At 33.2% G+C, this 21,753-nt stretch overlaps 1 protein-coding gene and 1 long non-coding RNA gene across 3 annotated transcripts; one reads left to right on the top strand and one right to left on the bottom strand.

Moving 5' to 3' along the window:
• The first annotated feature begins 197 nt into the window (after positions 1-197).
• Positions 198-18,888, top strand: LOC128178840 (transmembrane protein 179B-like). 2 transcript variants are annotated; one of them, XM_052846212.1, is made up of 5 exons: positions 198-318; positions 14,484-14,686; positions 15,079-15,222; positions 15,546-15,639; positions 16,293-18,888. In XM_052846212.1, the coding sequence occupies exons 1-5, from the start codon at positions 223-225 to the stop codon at positions 16,401-16,403; spliced, it is 648 nt and encodes a 215-aa protein (XP_052702172.1). In that variant the 5' UTR covers positions 198-222; the 3' UTR covers positions 16,404-18,888. The 2 variants fall into 2 exon arrangements, with proteins under 2 accessions (XP_052702172.1, XP_052702171.1); XM_052846211.1 differs by lacking the exon at positions 198-318 and adding an exon at positions 11,424-11,757.
• On the bottom strand, positions 12,028-15,158 carry LOC128178841 (uncharacterized). Its single transcript, XR_008243010.1, has 3 exons — positions 15,022-15,158; positions 14,461-14,632; positions 12,028-13,725 (listed from the first exon to the last, which is right to left on the bottom strand). It is a non-coding gene; the product is annotated as an uncharacterized LOC128178841 (long non-coding RNA).
• Positions 18,889-21,753: the final 2,865 nt, after the last annotated feature.

The raw sequence follows: 21,753 nt of genomic DNA, 5'->3' as shown, positions 1-21,753 counted from the left end.
AATTCTCCATTCCCACCTAGCCAGAAACACAAATCTACCCGTATTTTACCCGTATTTTTTTTTAATGTTGGCTAATTGGGAAGACACCCCTGAGTTGCACTAGATCAAGTCTCTGGGCTTTGAATTTTAATATCGTCTTTTATTAATCGGGTTCAAAATGTCCTGAATATATATAAGCGATGACTTGCTTAGAGGCATTTGCCGAGTGTTTGACTTGAAACGATGGATATTTTCATTCAGTTGGTTGTTAGCACGTTGTTATATTTTTGTATTTTTGTTTGTGGATTTGCAATTTCCATACCAGTAGGAGTCACAACAGTGAGTATTTACTATTTTTGCTACAGGTGCTCAGTGAGAGAAACCACGCCCACCCCAACCCGCAAAATACACTTCTGAATTATTTTAAAAACGAATATATCTTAAAACACTTATAGATTGAATACATTTACATAGAAAAATGAAATCAATAAGACATTAATTACTTCAATGGTCTACATTGTTAGCTGGGGGGTCCTGATCATAATCATCTGCGTGTTCTTTTGTATATTTATTTTCTTTCCACGTGCTTTTGATGTATCAATGTTCTCTCTTGTTTTACACCTGCATCTATACTTTATGGCTTATCAAACTAAGATGTGTACCTGCTGAAAACCTATGTTACTAGACGCAGATGTTAAATTAACCAAAAGAATTAACCTAAAAAGGTACAGCAGTGATCCCTAACTTCAAATTAAATCATGTTATGCGCTGTATATTTCAGGAATGTGGGGATTTCCAGAATTATTGTTTTCTTATGACAGGTTAATATTGAGCACATGCTTTTTTAAGGATGCTAAAAAAAAAAATTCTGGGACAAAGAATTATTTTTCTTTGGAACATAAAATATTCTTGTCTCTGTTCTATTTTTTTGAAACCGATTATTTTACTGACACATTTAACGATGAATTATGATGGAATGCTATTTAAACAGTCAAGCACGACATACCACTAATTATGTGCATTTCTACCAACGTGTTGTTCATCTTATCGCCACCAATTTGTAAACGTATTTAAAACTATTAATATAGCCTTTATACTTCTGTAATTAGGCAGTAAAATATTGTAAGTGAATTGTATTGAAACAATTTTTGTCTGCTCTAAATGTAGCCCGACAAACGTTTATAGCTCGGGGTTTGTATACAGGTTAATGGTGAATGTGTTGGGTTTTTTTTTTTCAAGAACTAAATTATAATGGGCGTAAAAAAGAACAGCGTGCAACGACATCACCTGTCATAGAGCCACGTGCTTTAACAGTTGATGTATGTTAAGAAGGCTGATTGTTCGTGGTCATTGACTTAATGATCTCCTTAAGTTAAAAAGCTTTTTATAAGGATTCTGAAAAATAATAAAAATCTAAAACTAATATATATGAAATTTTTCAGTACTAGATAATAGTTTATTGCTAGAAAAATCATATCTAAAAACTGACTGATTTGTTTTATATGGACTTGTCCGTATATTAATATTAACGCTGTTTTACCTCTGACAAGAATGACTCTGTGTGTCATTGTTCAAAACGCGTCACATGACTGCTATCTGAATTTCTGTGGACGGCGAGTGACATAACGTAGAGAGCAACATGGCGAACGGAACGTCTTGTTTATTGTATTTCTGCCTTATTTAATAAATAATGGATGAGACAAAACCTATGGACTTATGCAACCCGATGTTTTTTTTGTAGGCTCTCATTAACAAACCTATTAAGTGATTTTTTGTCAAAGACCAAACCGTTCGATAAATAAACACATGTAAAATTTGCAAAAAGGAGAGGGTCCGTCCGACATTTACCGTCTAAATTTTGTAATGTCTTTTTGAGTACATTCTCTCTTACTTTATTTATCACTTATATAAGTTTGTTACAAACTGTCTACAGAAAAAGTTGGGTTGTTAATGTCCATAGATGTCTATAGACGTAAACAACTTGACAGATTTTTGTAGACAGTTTCAAACCTAAACTGTTTGGATTGACGAGGATCAAAAAACTATTTTTTTTTTTTTATCTTTGTAAGAAAGAGATGCAAACCACTTGCCGTTTGTTATCAATTAACGATTGTTATTTCCATTCCTACGTCGACTCGATATATCCCAGTGAACTTGAAATAAAAGATACCACAGAGTCTGCGTCATCTGTTTCATATTTGGATATTTTACTGCAAATGGACATTGATGGTGACCTAACAACAAAACTTTATGATAAAAGCGATGACTTCAATTTTTCTTTAGTCAACTTTCCTTACTTATGTAGCAATATACTTTCATCACCTGCATATGGGGTTTTTATCTTTCAGTTAATTCGATACGCAAGAGCATGCTCTTCGTATGAACAGTTTCTAAGGCGAGGCAAGCTACTGACAAACAAGTTGATAAAAAAGGACTATCAGCAGTCTCGTTTGAAGTCATCTTTTCGTTAGTTCTATGGTCGATACAACGACCTTGTCAGCAAATACAATCTTCTCCTGGGTCGCATGCTGTCTGGCGTTTTTCATACTAATTGTTTGACCATAATTAATCACCTAATTGTCTACGGACTTTTCCGGGTTTTTTTTTTCCCGATTACGACAAAGAGCACACGGCGGGTATGACCGGTCAGCAGACGATGCTCACTCCTCCTAGGCACCTGATCCTATTTCTATCTCTTTGGAGGTCCGTGTTGCTCTGCTTTGAATTTGTATTTCGTTTTATGGATTTTTAAGATGGTTGACGGTTTGTTATTGTCATTTTTTCATACATAAATTTTATCGTCAATATATACACACACTCTGGGCGTAATATTGCATATAAGTTGATGCTAAGATTTTATAAGAATGCTGCTTTTGCATCCGCTATAAAACTTAAAAACACCACATTGTACATTCTATAGTGTGCTGAAAATACGTTAATATGTTCAAATTGGAAAATCACTTTCTAAATCATTGTTGGGAACCCACCGCCCGTCTCGTAAACGCTTACCTTTTGGTTTGAATTGAATGCGAGATTGGTAGCCGGGGGATTTCCGACAATGATTCATAAATTATTATAAGTAAAAATCTACAGCTTTCATTTGCATAATCATTTCATGTATGACACAGGGAATATATTTTAAACGTAAAACAAAAACCATATTGTTGATAGGAGGGGTTGAAGGCTGACACATACTACATCAATGCAGATCACTATTTTTTTTTCAAATTTAACATTTGTCTGCGGATGTTGTTAATGTGAAACAATAAAAGCAAAATAATTCAAAAGATTTTCTTTAATCTCTAAGATTGGAGATTCGCCTCACAGAAGTTTCTACACTTTCACATAAGTCGGTAGGAACAGAAGCAAAACAGTTATGTATCAATTATAGTGCCACTGCCAACATACAAAAAAAATTCTAGTATGATTCTGTTATTAAAGAATTTGCGATCAATTGTTAAAATTATTCAATGTATCAAAACTCATGTAATCAAAGGATTCGAAGAGTTTGAGAAAATTTGATTTCATGGAAAAATCTTATTCTTAATGCCTTTAATGAAACAACCTTAAACTATATACCTATACAAATGAAATACTTATGATTATATGACCGCAACGCATTTTGTTCTTTTATGCAAATTAACAATGAAAATTAACATGGTGGTTGTACTTTTTTAGTTGTTCTACGTACACAAAGTTTATATGACTAGACTCTCAGTCAGCCATTACACAACTAAACTTTCACCACATTTTTATGTTACAACTTGACAGATTTTTGTAGACAGTTACAAACCTAATACGTGTTCGGATTGACGAGGTTGTTTTTTTATCTTTGTAAGAAAGACATGCAATGAAAAGACATTGCCATCTTTTTTTTTTTCTTTTTTTTTTTTTTCTTTTTTTTTTTTTTTGGTTATTTAAATACAACTTTCACAAAAGAAAGAGCAGATACAAGTGATATAATACATATAACACTTACTGGTATAATAAATTTTGTTAATACATTTCTCTAATATAATATGATTATACAGATGTATTTACACAAATGTACATTAGCAGCAATATAATTTTAGTTAACATTGCCATCATGATTTAACCACTTGCCGTCTACAAAGATCTATACGGCAATCATGTGACGTGTGTTATTCAATGACAGACCGTCATTTCTGACCAAGGCAAAACAAAACGGTAACGTGTCGCTTTCTATGGATTTAACAATAGAACATAATACCGTAGCCAGTCAAAACATAGAAAGGAAAGGAATATAATAGTTTAATGTGGTAATGGACATTTCCAAGGAATATAATAGTTTAATGTGGTAATGGACATTTCCAAGGAATATAATAGTTTAATGTGGTAATGGACATTTCCAAGGAATATAATAGTTTAATGTGGTAATGGACATTTCCAAGGAATATAATAGTTTAATGTGGTAATGGACATTTCCAAGGAATATAATAGTTTAATGCGGTAATGGACATTTCCAAGGAATATAATAGTTTAATGTGGTAATGGACATTTCCATGTTGTGATGTATTGTTTATTGAAATAAACAATAAAACCAAGTGTAATTATGTAAGTATTTTCTTTCCCAGTATTGTCACCTAACAGCTTACCACAGTGGGTTAGAGTGTTTACTTCTAACCAGTACGATATGAGTTCGAATCCCGCTGTGGGTTTTACAACTTCTACCTCTCCAAACATTTTTAAAAGCTAATTTTGGGATAAATGTTGTAAAATTTGAAAATTCTAAAACGGTGTAAGTATTTCAATCATAATGTATATTAATCAACATTAATATCGACAAATGTCCCGTACCACCTTAAATGAAATTTTAAAAGAGGACTGTCATTTGATTATCAAATGAGGGTTTTTAACAAATTAATGATTTAAAATCCTTCTTTGGACAGAAAACCTGTTTCAAAGATACCGATAACAAATGTTTGAGTCTTTGCTTGAAAGGTTTGCAAGTTAAAAAAAAATACGGATGCCCAAAGTCGGAAGGGGGCGAGTAGAATGCACACACGCGATGGTTGTCTTTAAAACTTTATTTCGATGAAGGAAATGATTCAGTCAATGTTAGTTGGTCTTGTTAAAGAAGAACTGGTTATTTTCAAATGTTGGAAAAAAAATGAAAATATATAACCTACATGTCTTCTTTTATAGTATAAAATCCGACAGTGACTTGAGCTTGCCCCATCCAGAAATAAAGTTTTGGAGTCGTACTAGAAGGGTTTAAGGTTTTTTTTTGTCCTGCGTCACCTTGAAAATAGTATTCAGAATGAATGGAAATCAACATCATTCGGTCGAAAAGAAATGGCTATTCCGACTCGTAACCCCATTCAGAACCAAGTGGTCCTCCTCTTAGTTGCGTTGAGACACTAAGTAACAAGATACAGAGTTTTTACTGTGAATTATTTTCACCGTACTATTAGACAATATTTTATCCATTGGGGTGGAGATGTCTTGTAATTTCAAATGTTCAGAAATATATTACAAATTATATATTTGCGTCTATTTTGAACTGCCGGTCAATAGATTGCGATCTATTAGACCGCCGGTCAATAGACTTCGATCTATTGGACCGCCGGTCAATAGACTGCGATCTATTGGACCGGCAACGTATTTCAGACGCGGGTATGTTAATGTTACATCCTTTCGATAGTTCTCAGGGAATGTATATTCCTTTACATTGACGCTGTTGAAACCAAATACAATGTTATCAAAATGGAGTATCAAATAATCAACAGTTTTAAAGCCTCATATAAGGTAAAAGACTATTTAAAATCTAATGGGTTGAAAACCACCTTCTTTGTGTAAACTAATATTAAATTGAGATGCTGTAATGCATGCAACTGGTTTTGTGCATGTAAAAGAGGGGGAAAAATCTTAGTATATTGCATAATGGCACGAAAACCACCTACAATATGCAAATTGTAATCCCCGAAAACTAAAAAAGGAATTAGGTAATAAAACAATTATTTAATGCTTGAACAGTCAATAGACCAGAATTTTTTCCCTTGGTGCAGGGAACAGCTCAGTATGATCTATTGCCCGAGGCCAACGCTCAGTATGATCTATTGCCCGAGGCCGTTGGCCTCGGGCAATAGATACTGAGCTGTTCCCTGCACCTCGGGAAAAATATTCTGGTCTATTGACTGCTCAAGCATTAAATAATTGTATATTACCCTATGCAACCTAAAGACAGGCCCCGAGGTTATAAAACTTTTTTGAGTACGATCTCGTACTCCAAATCGTACTCCGTGCTCCAAATCGTACTCCTACTCAAGATATCGAGGTTATAAAACTTTTTCATACTCCTACACGTACTCCGGCTGAGTACAAAAATGCGATTTTCTGAGTAAGCTTTGAAGCTTTCTCAAAGTCGTACTCAAGACATTTAATCTAAATAAAATGCAGTGCAAACATATAATATTGTTCATACTGTAACATTGCTGTATTATACGCTCTAATTTAATCATATTTACATGTATATGAATTAAAATGGAAAGTTTTTACCATTTTATTAATGACATATCTAGATATAAAAGAGGTGAATTTAAGAGTAAGGGCGAACTGCAACCAAGATTATCAAAATAACCTTTAGATAGTTTGCTTCATTAATTAATGTACATATACATGTATAACTACGTACAAAATACTACCGTTGAATAGCTCGACTTTTTTAAGAATTCTGTTTTTTGTCAAATACGACCCATACACCCCATCATTTAAAACAAAGAAATCAATGTACATGTATCGTTATTAATCAATTTCAATCAGATGTACTTGCTGGGTCCATTTTTTGATTATAGTGAAAATGTAGGTTAGTTCTAAACATTACAAAGGATGGGGGATGCATAAAAGTCTAACGCTTTCTATTACTTACTTATTAATCAATTATCATTTATGTTGCATGCCACAAAACTTGGAAAGGGAAACATTTTATAGAATAAGCGGTAAATTAGTGGCGGAGTAACGGAGGTCGCACCCGGCGTCCCCCCCCCCCCCCCACAGCCCTAAAAAAATTGTCCAAATAAAGTTAAATCATACTCCTTCTGGCAAAGAAAATGTACAACTTGCAAGTCTTAATTATCTTTTTTTTTAACTTGGGGGATTTCTCTACATTAGACTGTTTCAATGGTGCAATATGAAGAAAACGCGTGTGTTCAATGGTGTAACTAAAAAAACTGAAAAAACATTTTGGTTACGCTGTCCTTGGGTTCAAATATGACCAGTCACCCATATACCCACCTTTAAGTAATTGGTTATACTAACTAGTGTTTTAACGACTCTTCCATTGTTATTATAATATAAGCTGGTATATGTAGTTACATGTATCTTTTATTAAAACTTCATTAATTTACATTGTCCCATTGAACTTGGTTTTTAAACTGATTAATTTACAGTCATTCGAAAGAAAAAAAATAAAAGGATATGTTTCTTGGATTTCTACAAGACAGAGGAATTTGATGACTGTAGGTCTTAAATCTACAAACCATTAAAAATTATAAACAATTTTATTACTTTAAGTATACCGGTAATCACGAGAAGATATATCTCAAACGTCTATTTAAAGACTTCCTTTTTACCCTACAAAATCTCTAGAATCCTGGAGCTTCCGGGGCCGGCTTTGCCCCCTGAGTCATCAACAGGACTTTGCCCTGGACCATCTGGAGGCCACAAAGCGGCCTCTCCAGACTCCCTGTCTTATACTGACGTCCCCTCTAACTGCACATTCTGGATCTACCACTGGAACTAAATATTTTTAAGAGGAGTTGGTGTTAGTGTGTGTGAGTGGGGGGAGGGGGCGGCGAATCCTACTTCCTATGGTTTATCTATACGATTGTTGTTGTTGTTTTTTTATTTTCATAAAACAGTTACTGTCTGCATGTGGAAAATATTGGCCTTTGAATCGCCTTTCCTCTGTAGTGTCAAAAACGCTGTGAAATTTAGAGTAATTTTGAACAAGGTTCATTTCTTTTTATCTCGAAATATCGATAATAAAAACCTATTTTGAAAGTTAACAAAAAGCAATCTTACTTGGAAATGTAGAAAGTAATCAAGAATCAGCAGTAAGCAATTAAAACGCATGTTAAAGGGCGTTAGATGTACACATAAAGATAATATTTCGAATTTTTAAGTTTTGTATCGGCAATATTTTTAAAATTATGACGTACATATTTGGCTTCCTAGGTGACCATATACTACATGTAGCTGCAGAGATCTAGATGTGTTCTTTGTCTAATATAGACCGCAACTTCTTTTTAATTTTACTGCGGGAAGGTAGAGTATCCATTCCGAACCATCTACCAGTAATTGATTTTTATTTTCCAAATATTAAAGAAATTTTACCATGGGACATCACCTATCTTACGATCTTTATTATTTATTTCGAATTAAAACATCGAGAGCATAGACATGTCTAAGGTAGCAAGGGACAGTTTCGAATAAAGTACCCGTTTTGTAAAATTGAGAGTTGCTGTACTTGAAGGCTTATGAGTGTTGCTAAAATTCATGAAATGATTTTTAATGAATATCATTAGTTAGAGGGGTGTCTCTTGTTGAAATTGATATGCAATATGTAGGCCCCTTATGTTAGGAACATGAGAATCAGAAGTAAAATGCGAAACCTGCGGCTTTGACTGTTGTGCTGACTTTACACAGTGAAATTGCAAGTTACAGACGGGAGGTAAAATAACACGAAAAGTAGGTGGATGGGACATTGTAAACTATACACCGGTAAGTTTCTGACATGTGATAGTGCAGCATGCACGCGGTACGGAAGGTCAACCCTCTGCAGGGAATTAGATGGGGGAGGTCTAAAAAGCTGAAAAATCATGAAAATTAGCAAAATATGAAAGGGTCAAAATCTCATAAAAACCAGTATGTAGAGAATTTTACAGGTTTTGATTAGCAATTTTCTTCAGAAATTGGTGATTGGCCTTATAAAGAGTGAATTAAAGGTATTTGTGCTGAATGGGAACTGAGGAAACTCTAGTTACAGAGTTCCGAAGACATGCATCCCTTGGCTACAATGAATTGGATCAAAAAAACTGTCCCCTGCCACCTAAGTATACGTAAGGTGAAATGCATTGTTTGGTTTAACATTTAATTATAAACGCTCGAATATAAGGATGGTGGGTCCCGGTGACCCCATAGTCTTAAGTATTATATTAGTATCTTTCTACAAATAAAATTTGGTGTTATGACATCAAATTTTATTCTTAAATACACAGTTATGGAAAACATTAAGTATGATCGACGTATATATTCTGCTTGAGAATTCGGGTAATTTAAAGTTAATTAAAAGCTTGTTTATGTAAAAAAAAAAAAAAGAAAAAAAAGATAACACTTTAATTAATCATAACCCGCATGATAAAAGCTAGAATTTATGAGAGAGAGAGAGAGAGAGAGAGAGAGAGAGAGAGATTGAGATTTGAAGGGGATTATTGTTATTCTATGCAATCGATTGAAAACACATGTACTACTTAAAATAGCTTCTTCGCATTTTCATGTGAGAGATTTTTTTTTCTATATAGCTTAGTTGTGGGAATATTCATCTCTTAAGGAAGGAGTCTTTTCTGGTTTTCGACTTGTCAAACGTAAATTTGATTAATTGTTCATTAAATCAAGATGAAAGGAAATTAGAATAGTATATTTTTCTTTCTTTTTTACTATCATACAACTTGGCATAGAAAAATGTAATCAATGTTTAGAATGGAACAAGGACTATATTTTTGGCGTAATATTGGCGTAGGAAAATATCATATGTTGCGCAATTCAGAATGGCTGCAGATTATATATATATAATTAGTCTGATTTAGCATTTTAAAAACAATAACAATAATGTTGGATTTTTTTTTACTAATGTGAACTAATAATATGATACTTGGGTTTCAGAATATGTTTTTAGAATATGATTTGCCTATCAAATAACATTTTTATAAGTTTTTTAAAGCGCCCATTCTATACATTGATTTTTGTGAAAAAATCACTAAATTCAGTTTTTCTCTCTTATGAAACGGTCAATATATTAGCTTTTCTGTCAATTTATACCTTTATATAAAGTCTTCATTATACATAAAAATTAGAAATATTTTATTATTGAAAGCATAAAAAAATAATCAAAATTTCTTCAAAATTTAAGAAAATTAGAGGAAATGTGGGCTAAGCAATATCAATTTTAGTATAAATATTTATTCCAATTTAGTAGTATAAGCTGATAGACACTCTCATGGTCTATGATTTCATTGAATATTTGAATCTTCAAATCTTAAACAAATGTCTACAGAACTATAAAGAGCTACACTTATTTTTATCACTCTTTACGTTGAGGAAAAAGGTAGTGACCTTGACCTGACCTTTATCCGAAAACTCTCGTGCACATTCCCAAAAATATTAAAATGAGAAACTTTACGTGTGTCCTTGGCCTTTGGCATATGTTCATTGATGCAATTCCAACACCCACCCCCACCCCACCCCTTCAAGATATTAGATGTTTTTTTCTCACAAGAATTTTAAAAGGCAAATATAGTACTAAGTATGTTGCAATTAAATTGGAATACCCATATAATTTCCTTAGTGTATACTATATGAGTGTAAAAATAAACGGATTTCTCAGTATTTTTGTGATTTTCCCAAGTATATGTTTCTATTTTTGAATTAAACTCTTCCCTGTTTTCCCTAATACAGGAACTGCTCACTAAATATCTTAAGAGATATCCACTTGGGGGCAGTGACTTTCCAGTTTTATATTGGCGTCGTTTCTGACCTTTTCCTAGCATGTAAAATATCAAAATCGTATAAAAGCCAGGAAAACTTAAGATATATCGAACGAAATTCTATGTTGAAAAACTCTCTTCATATCCGTGTAAATTCTTACTTCTTTCTTTTATATTCATATCGTTCCTTACAACATACTTATACTTAATCATCACATGCATGAATCACTATCTGAGTCTCATGAGAGAGAGAGAGAGAGAGAGAGAGAGAGATTTCAATTGACATAAACACAATTTGTTGATAATTTTACCAATTACACTGGATTTATCGTCTCTGTTGCTCAAAACTTCATAAGTTATAGATGCAGACACATCTCCATGCTTGCAGATGGAGAAGGTAATATGTACATGTAAATAATGTGTTACATTTTGTTAATAAATAATTAATCTGAATACATGTACAGTTTGCCTACATGCCAGGACTATTTACATGAATTACCGTTCTCTGTCTTTCTCCAGAGACGTTAAAATTCATCGATCGGCTTTTGGAGCATACTCCAAATAGTATTCAGCGGAGAACGTACTCCAACACTTTTATAACCTCGGTTTTTTAAGTCGTACTCAGTGGAGCACATACTCAGAGTACGGAGTATGAGTATGAGTACGAGTATGAAAAAAGTCTTATAACCTCGGGGCCAGGAACCAAATCACCCTTATTGGTATAAAAAAACATATCTCCTAGCCTCCTGAATTTGTTTCAAGCTCATAATACTAAGCATAATGCTTGAATTAACACCCCAAAAAAATGTGCACCTAAGAAAATACCCTAATAAAAAGGGAAGAGGTGAATTTTATTTCCTGTCGCTCGTGAACGTTCAGGGAAATACTGGTGTGGTACCTGCATGCGGTATTTGTATTGTTTAGAGGCATTTTGCCGAGTGCTTGACTTGGAACGATGAATGTTGAGTGCGTTCAGTTGATTGTTAGCACGTTATTATATTTCTTTATTTTTGTTTGTGGATTTGCTATTTCCATTCCATTAGGAGTCATAACTGTGAGTTGAAGCCATGTTTTGAAATGCATGTTATTTTATTCATTGTAAAGTAATTTTTCACGTAATTTTTTAATAAATCGGTTTTGCTTTCAAAGAAAAGCATACAAATTGTTGCCCCAAATGGCAGACTGTTTTAGGTTGTAGGGCCATTTACATAAAACAAAAACATTCTCAAAACGTTGTAATAAAATTATTCCATTTGAATGGTTGCTTTCAGAAACATTCTTTTAACTGTAAAATATTTTAAAAACATTTATTTATAATCTTGCCAAAGAATACTAGTATTATAAAAACATTATAATCAATTATGATAAAAATATTTCTAAAACATGTATTGAAAATGTTGTATTTATTATTTTCATAACAATGAAAATGTAAATACTTCACTTAAATCGCTTTCATTTGTATTTGTATTTCTGTGGATCTTCAAAAATCTGCTAATCATACAGAATTAAATGTTATAAGGCAGCATAAATAAACATTGACAAAACGTTTTTTATGGTCTGAAAGATTATTTTGTGAAATAATGTTACGAAGGTGAACGGAAATTATTTTGAATTCATATTTTACTTTCATTTTTTAAAACATCTTAATTACCTTATTATTTATACTGCAGAGTAGATTTCTGTATTTCTCAATTTATCAAAGAACATTAAAAATGCGGTTTTAACAACAATCTGTGTCAATATTAAGTTTAAATGCCCTCTAATTGTGTTTATTGAGAGTTCATCAAATGCCAATGCGGGGTTTGAGCAGCCGACCCTAGCTAATGAGTTTCTGCGCAATTTGTTATCTATTTGGGTCAAAAACTTGGAAAAACCTGCGCCATTGATAATTGAAAAAGGAAATATACGGCGAGTTTAAATGCAAATGATAGCGCTATATTGTTCTTTGTTATAGGGTAGTTTTTATTTTTTGTCTATCGAGAAAAATGTCCATCAGATAGTGGTTTACATTTCTGGTGTATTTTTTTGTTTGATTTTTAAAATTACTAAAATTGGTTTGCATGAGAGTTGACTAATGGGCATTATCAGACATTTCAGAATAAAACATGTCAAACTTACATATGACACTAAATAGAAGAGCTAGCGACGATCTCAAGTTATCTTGAACAATTGGACTATAGAACTTGATCAAATGTACTTAGTATGCCCGTAACTTACTTTAGCCCCTAACTCAAAATTAGATGATTTCAGTAATATGGAATGCAATTAACATCCTGGTTTTGTCAAAAGGTTAATATTGAGCACAGTTACGTTGGCACGGACACTATTCCACTTTCTTTTTTTAAACTTTATGTTGGCACACCTTTCCTGTTCATAATTTCAAAATTTTAACTTACTTGTTTCTATGTACTAGATGACTATGTTTGTTTGAAAATGAATGAAGTTTTTGTCTGCATTACACACAACTGTTTTGTTCTATTTGTCATATTAACATAGGTAATGGTTTCCCTAACAATATTTTTCTATAACATGAAAATTGACAATATAACAAATGACAGTTTTCTTATATACTAGTAGTTTATACAAGTTGGCAAAACATATATGTATGAATTCAAAGTCGATCAGATTAACAAAGTTCTGCATGATGTTCGATCTTTACCCGTGGGTATCCGACGATGGGGAAACCATTATATGTTTATATGACAAAGAAAACAAAAAAAGTTATGTGTCATGCAGACGAAAACATTTCATTACCATGACAATCCATGTTTAGACTATTTTTTTAAAAAGGCAAAAAAAAAATTATCGGAGCTAATTTATAAAAAGGTTTTAACACCTGTATTAATTATATCTTTGTTTTGAACGTGTTCGTTTCGTCTGGTGTTGAAGCATTGAATCACACTGGATATGGAATAAACCATGGTCATTTACTACAACAGTGGCAGGGATAAGATCTTAACGAAATGAAAGAAGGCCGTGTTCACTCAATAGCTGAAGCCCAGTTTCCTTAAAACTTCGAGTCCTGAAACATATGCACGTTAATTCGTATTTTCATGGATTATGTATTTGAAATGTTTTATTATATTGATCGCTATGTGAATATCTATGCTTGAAGAAAGGTCAGTGAGGTTTAACACATCAATATTTAAGTTATTCCTTTTTACAAGAAAATAATATTTCTCTACCTAGATAGTACGCCATTCTTATCTAATGTTTTAATATATATATATATATATATATATATATATATATATATATATATATATATATATATATATATATATATATATATATATATATATATATATATATATATAGTACCGATCAGACCCAACCTAACACCAGAGTAAACCCCAACTAAACCCCGGGTTTACTTTCTGGGTTTACTTTGGGTTTACTTTTTGAAAATTTGGGTCCACTTGGGGTTTACTTTGGTTTACTCGAGAATTGCTTTTGGAGTCAACTATATACGCACTGAAGTGTGAAGCAGACTTGTATTTTATCTTATCATCCTACTGCCTGTATTTCCTGCCCCTTGTATATTCCGAATACACATGTAGCGTCTGCTTTCAGGGGTATACTTCTGATCGGGGTTTACTTTCTGTGTCCACTCTGGATTTACTTGGGGTTTACTCTGGGTTTACTCTGGGTCCACTTTTGCAAACCCAGAGTGAACCCAGAAAGTAAACCCAGGGTTTAGTTGGGGTTTACTTTCTGTTAGGTTGGGTCTGGTCGGTACTATATACGAACTATTTACATTCTTGTCTGTATTCCCATTAGAACGGAGTCGCAGGATGCATTCTCTACGGAGAACTGGAATCCCAAAGTGCAACAAGATTCATACTGAATTTCAGCCCCATGTCAAACTGTGATTTCCCCATGTATTGTGGAGTGTTTGTCTGTATTATCTATGCTTTCGGAATGGGAGTCTACAATTTGTACACAATTTACAAATCAAAGAAGGACACTTCCAATTATAATCAGTGAGTCTATCTATCTACCTGTCTGTCTGTCTGTCTATTTATCAATCTGTAGAAGCAGTAATATTCGTTGAGGATTTAATTTCGTTATTTTCGTTGGCAGTATATATCAAAGAAATTAAATCCATGACGAAATTTTAATTTATAGAAGTATTTCTGAATACAAAGAAGAGATTACGTTATGATGAAATTAAGTGCCAAAATAATTTTTTTTTGGTTTAAAAACAACGAAATTTTGACCCCACGAAAATATGTGACTCAATAGTATATATCTGCATCATCTATTTATCTAATATAATCTATGTTCATGAGCATAACGTTACTTTCATTGTACTTACGGAACCTCCTCCTTGTGGTAGCTTATGACAAATTCCTGTAATTGTAATCGTTTACAGGCCCCAGATGTTGGTGGTGGCGGTCCTTGCAGTAAACTCCCTGGCTACACTCCTCGTGTTTGTCTCCTCCTGCATCGTCAGTGCGGGGTTCAGAGAATTGTGTGACTCCCTCACCCAGGACAAGCCTTACCAGTACTTCCCAAGGTCTATTGGTTCAGTTAAGAAAAATTGTAATTATTGTTAAAGAAATTTGTAAAATGGTTGTCTGTTCTATATTGTCGGGGTATGGTTCAAATGGTACATACGTACTGTGGTTTTATCAATAGTCGTTGAATACCAATTTTCGTGGATTTTGTTCTTATGTTAATCCATCAAATAAAAGGTACGTTAAGTGCAATATCCTTAGGCGAAGTTACGTATCCTTGAAAATGTGATTTTAACCCAATTAAAATTAATTAAAGTAGTTCGGACTGCAGTTATGTACAGCGATCAACAATGACACAGTTTCGAACTATTCTAATTCACAGCTGTGAAGAAGCCCAAAATCAGAAACTCGTGATAGTGGGAACTGACCATCAAGTTTCGGCAGGAACTTTTTACACCAATTTCAACGTAACACAGGTAAGTTCAACAACAAACTCCATTCTGACCAGCATTAAAAAATACTATGTTATTGTTTTATAATTTTTTATTACCTTGGGTGAACCAGGAAACTAAGGAAGCTGAAGTGTTTTTATAAAGTGACCAGAAATTTGAATCATTACCTTTCGTCTTCTTTGTCTTAAGTTTTAAGCACCAATTTTGACAATACCTATTGGTTTAACCCTTTGTTGTTATCTGGTAACAAAAAAAGATCAGCAGTAAAAGGAGTAAAAAGATTTTGTGTCCAACCAGTTTTAAGCTTATACATTTTTGCTCCTTTCATTCATAAATTCATAGATATACATTTATAATATATACATGTATTTCAAGGTTCATTTTGGGTTTAACTAAGACATCCTTATTCAAACGTACTCCTTTTCCCAGTGTACGTGTCTATGGGCGATTAAACTTGTTCTCAGATATCACTGATATATTGCTCTGTCTATATAAATATATTTACTGTTAAATAATCCATCTGTTGAGATGTAGACTTTACAATTTCATGAATTGTTTCATATACATCTTCTTGTGTACTTTGCGAAATATGTGAATATAATTTTAGATAATAAGTCAATATTTCACTGTATTTAATTAAAGCTACTGCTAATTATTGAAGTTCATTTCATTTGAAGGCAGCCTCTTGGATTTGTACTTTTCTGTGGTTGGCGTTAGTTATTTCTGGAGTTGTCCGGTTTAAACTCAGTCGACGTATGCAAACCCGGGGCGGGGCTCCATCAGCATAGATAACCAAGATCTCAACCGAAGGACAAACAGTATAAGGAGTCGCGTCACATCGACTGTCAATAACGTCATTGTGTGTTGCCACGTCACTTTCGCCGCACTTGTTTTGTGCAATTTTTAGGTTTAGAACACATTTTTACAAGCAAAATTATAAGTAAATGTAAAATATATTTTAAAAACTTCTTCATATGAAATATTTGTGCAAGATATTACATGTATGAATATTTAATTCTATCATATTAAGAAACTTATTATTCATCTTTTATTCTATGTCAAGTACTATACTACTGTATATGCATTCTTAAAAAACAATCGTTTGTCTAACCTATCTAATTACTAGTAGTTTAATCTAAAAGTTTTAGATTTACCTTTTAAACAGTCTTAATCAAAGTTTGTATTATATATTGTTTAATGTTTTCGTCTTTATGAAAAAAATGAGGACCTAAGTTTTTAGTTTACTTAAAAAAAATGGATAGTAATTTTTTCTGTTAACTTTATTTTTATGAAACGACTGAATCCCCTGTCGGTTAAAGTTTGTTTGTCATTATAAATGTGGATTTTGTCTTACTCCCTTTATTTTCTTAAAGATATTCTTGACTTAATTACCATATGTCAATGATAAAATGTTGTTCAAAATTTCGTAAACTACTTGCTTTAGTTAGAATATTGAAAATGAATGACAAAATGAATGGGATTCCTTATTTTGGAACATTTGGAGATAACTTCGTCACCCAGGTGATCCAATGCTATTTGTTTTCGTCCGCCGTCACGCATCATTTCGTCATTAGACTTTTTTCACAATCACATATTTCACAAAACAATAACTTTTTTGTTGTTAAGAAAATTGAAGGATACTTCACAAGGGTTGCATATTACTCATATGACAGTGAAGACCAAGGACCACTTAATTATCAATCAAAGTCTTACAACATATCTCCAACTTGTTAATGTTCAAATCTTCACCAAAAAAATCATTAGGAAGAAGTATTTAACTTTTCTTTGATAATATGTGTATTATTAAGCTATCTTATTTTGGTATCAAATGGTAATATTTCACACTGGCATGAATCAACGAGCTATATACCTTAGTATAATAAAGAGTTTGCATTAAGGGGGATGTGCGGCCATCTTGTACATTTGAGGATAAGAATATAAACATTTCTTGAACTGGCTTGTTTCTGCTCGAAACTGGCCAAAAATGTTGCCAAAAGACATAAAAGCAATAAATATGAAGTCCAACATGTCATTTTGTTTAAAAAGTATGTATACAAGAACATGACAATGCCTTTTTAATCACTAAGAACAGCTGTCGAACTGCACAGCTATAGACTCATTTTGAAGATTTAAAACTCTGAAAAAAAATTGAAGGGGTCCATTGGTGTCCTCTTTACAACCATGGCAGAAACAAGCCAGTTCAAGAAATTTTCATATTCTTATCCGCAAATGCACAAGATTGCCGCACATCCCCCTTAAGGTTAGACTGTATACAATTACATTTTGGTCAGCTCATCTTTTGTAAATTTGCATTAAGATGGAATAACACATCATTATATAAATAGTGCCTGTTTGGGAGGGTAACAGTTGAAATTGACACCCCGAGAAAACCATTGTCAACTGACGCGAAGCGGAGGTTGACAATGGTTTTCGAGGAGTGTCAATTTCAATTATTAAACTTTCATGTTAAATACTGAAATCTGATTGGTTAATGCACAGTTGATAATCCGTTCTATTACCCTCAGCGTTAGCAACACACTTAGCAACGGGTCACACAACGAATTGTTACATGCGCGTAAATTATTTGCGAACGGTTCGCCGTAGAATTCACGTCATTTCTGTATAAATGCAGTAAAAAAAACTCTCTAATATTAAGCCATTCAGTATAATAAAATAAATAGTGCCTGTTTGGGAGGATAACAGTTGAAATTGACACCCCTCGAAAACCATTGTCAACCTCCGCTTCGCGTCGGTTGACAATGGTTTGTACATATGTACAGTTTATTTATCATTATATATTTCATAATCAAATGATTAACTGTTAATTTGAGTGACTTTTTCCAGGTGTGTTTGTTATTCTACCTTAAGGTTCGACTGTATACAATTATATCTTGGTCAATTCATCTTTTATAATAAATCTTTGTAAAGACTTTTTTTCAACCAATCAGGTTGTGATATTATTTTGTAAATATGTTGTATACTTATCATCAGAATTTTAGTAATTAATTTACTACAGAAAGAGGATCCTATCGAAGATTTATTGAAAAAAGATTTTTTTTTCATTATAATTCCAACATTTTTATATAAGCACTCTTGTATTAAAAAAAAAGAAAATCGAGTTTTCGGTTCTTATGTGTTCATTTTACCTGAATGGAATCCTCACCTTAGATCTCTGTTTTGTATTGTATATACACTGTACGTATTAGTAAACCCAGCGAGTTCTTGTGTCAATGTTATTAAGCATTTTTGCTGAGTATCTATTAAATATCTGTATTACATTTACATAAAAGTCTTTTTCATTTTCCTGTCGTCTGCACGCCCCCCCCCCCCCCCCCCGGTTCGACTCAGTGGAGGTAGGAAGTAGGTAGAGATAATATTTTTCGGAATCCGAAAAAACACCCGGGGTTTTTAACACAAACATTCGTAGATGTTTTGTCGTTTACTTTTTCAGTTAGTCGTCAGAGACTGTTAACATCAAACTTATTCAATGATTTTTTCTATAAGTATATTGGCACAACCCTACAGTGTTTCTATAACACTTTAAAAATTCCAGACTTATGTATTTTATTCAATTATTTATTATTAAATTAGTTTAGCTATCGTTTTCCTTAATTTCAGTCACATGTGCTATTTTTAGAATTGGTTATACCCTGTCACTTCATAAGGAGTGATGCCCCATTGTTTATACCCGATCACTCATTAGCTAGGAGTGATGACAATTTAAGAGAGAGAGAGAGAGAGAGAGAGAGAGAGAGAGAGAGAGAGAGAATTTAATACAGTGCGGTGCGTTTTTGACTCCGGTTGGACTACAATGTGATATTCTTTGGATTTATTATTTATTGTAAACTTTGTTGATTTTTAGACGGAGGCTCTATGAGCCTCCTTCATTGCTACCGGTCAGCTTGCATGTGACGTCGATAATGAACTTGCTGGATTCGACGGACACCACCTAGCAGCAAAATTTGCAACATTCGTTTAGGATTCTTATTTCAATATTATTATAGAAATATATTTCTTAAATAACCCCCCCCCCCCCCCCCACGGTAACATGATTATTCAACAAATTGAACCACTGCTATGTGAAGCTTGAATATTCTCCCAAATAAGTACATTCAATCGTGATCGTAGTATGGTATATTTTCGTTTAGTTTTACTTTACTTAATTTTTACGATTACTTTCGTTAATTTGGACTTAATCAGAAAATCAGAAAAGCTTTTGGCATGCATACAAAACCTACTATAAGGTTAATGAAACAGATAAATTAAACATCCAGATTTCACCCTTTAACGCAGAAAATCTTCACAGTCAGTGGGTGCATAGGTTTTAAAAGTGAATTACTGGGGTATTACAAGATCTGCCGGTGTATTGTTTTTAAAATTGGCTTTAAAAAGACTAAATCTAATTCTCTTCCTGTTGCTTGTTTCCCTGTTTAAACACTGTTAGATAAAAGAATAAAAGTCGTGAATGTACTGAAAGATTGAATCTTTTTTCTGCAATAATAAGCTCGCAATTGCGAGTTTAAGATTTTAATGTATATCTTTTAAACTTTATTAACACTACATGTTAAATCTGTAGAAATTCGTAATCTTTTCACCCCAACCCCCCCCCCCCCAAAAAAAAAAAAAGATACGCTGAAATGTTTACAATCGATTCGCTAAGCTGTTGATAAAAGGGTTGGGCTTGTAGTTAAAATATAGTTATTTCTAAACAATTTGTGAAGGACTAGGATTAAACTCTTAGTAGTCAGGTCTACAAAAAAGATCCGTTATTAGTTGTTAGAAAACATAGAAAAGATGTGAAAACATCAGAACCAAATGGCATGAATTCCATCTACGTTCATTGATTGGTCTTGGAATATTAGCAAATGCTACTTTTTACATAGTCATCTACATCCAGTTTGATAATTATTACATCGCTTGCTATTGTACAACAGTCATTTTTCGAGTTTTCGTGGTCTTGATGACCGCGCACTAGAAACGCCGTGGGAGCGCGGTATAAACGCAGAAGAAACGTCACGAGAGCGCGATGAACGCAGCAACAGCTCTTTGGGGTCGCTGTGTGAACGCAGTCAAATGGAAAACAACTTGTTCAAACGCTGTGGATACTATAATAATATATATAATTAAGTATTTTGAAAATAGTCAGATTTAAATGGTACGAACAATTTAGGTAATTTTTGTAGTTGTACACGAATAGTCTCGTTCAACCAGACGATCGGCTGTCTCCGTACATCTCCGACTAGCAGAGATCGAGTCTCTCTTGCTTGTCAGAGATTAACGGAGACAACTGAGGTCTGGTTAAATAAGTTATTACTGGTACATAGTTTGATGGAATTAATTCTATCTTTAAATATTACACGACATAATTCATATCTAGTTTTCCCGGAATTCTTGAAATTGTCGGAAAATCCGGAAAATTCATATTATAGAAATGATACGGATAAGAAACTACTTTACATGCGAAATTACATATCGTTGATTATAGCGAGCTCTACCGGCAAGGCATTTGTGAATAGAAAATTCGGACTAGTTGCACATTCATTCAACGGATTTTTTTGGCGTCAGTAAATCGGACCAGTAATGCATTGTTTTAATCGTCCCAGTAGTTCCCTGTAATCATGGCAATTTTTATCACTTCACACTCTCACGAGAATCAGCAAGACAATAATATGTTTTACGGTGCTACCGTTCTGGCGAGCGCAGCAAGAATTACACATACCTTGCATCATTGTCTACCTAGTGTTATTTAGGTATCAACGAACGTCAAAGAATTTTTGAGAGAGTATTGCTCTACAATAGTTTGTATGCCAAAGGTACTAATTCTAATGGTTAAGAGGTTATGATACATACAGCGCAACCCCCTACCCCGGTCTTTGTTTGTAGGTGTGTAATTTCCCACTTTTAAATTTAATGGTCTGACTATATGCAATATCTACATAATTTTTTTAACTGTTTATTTTTTTCATTTTATTCCTTTTTATCTAGTTCAAAATGTCCTATTGTTTATTTCCTTCCTACTCATATTCTTACCTGCCTACTGTACATGTAACTATGCACAATTAGCTTAAAAATGGATTGATATGACAGTAAAGTATGGCTCTTGCTAGTATATATTTATATAATCTCTATATAACAAAA

The sequence above is a fragment of the Crassostrea angulata genome, chromosome 3, assembly GCF_025612915.1.
Source record: "Crassostrea angulata isolate pt1a10 chromosome 3, ASM2561291v2, whole genome shotgun sequence".
Lineage (NCBI taxonomy): Eukaryota > Metazoa > Mollusca > Bivalvia > Ostreida > Ostreidae > Magallana > Magallana angulata.
This window is presented reverse-complemented; position numbering and strand designations above follow the sequence as displayed.

What these genes read in the sequence shown, in the direction of transcription:
- LOC128178840 (XM_052846211.1), top strand. Translation starts at nt 11,659, where the DNA reads ATGAATGTTGAGTGCGTTCAGTTGATTGTTAGCACGTTATTATATTTC. An exon ending in TTCCATTAGGAGTCATAACT is followed by an intron (nt 11,758 to 14,483) that starts GTGAGTTGAAGC and finishes TATTCCCATTAG; the next exon opens with AACGGAGTCGCAGGATGCAT. An exon ending in CCAATTTCAACGTAACACAG is followed by an intron (nt 15,640 to 16,292) that starts GTAAGTTCAACA and finishes TTTCATTTGAAG; the next exon opens with GCAGCCTCTTGGATTTGTAC.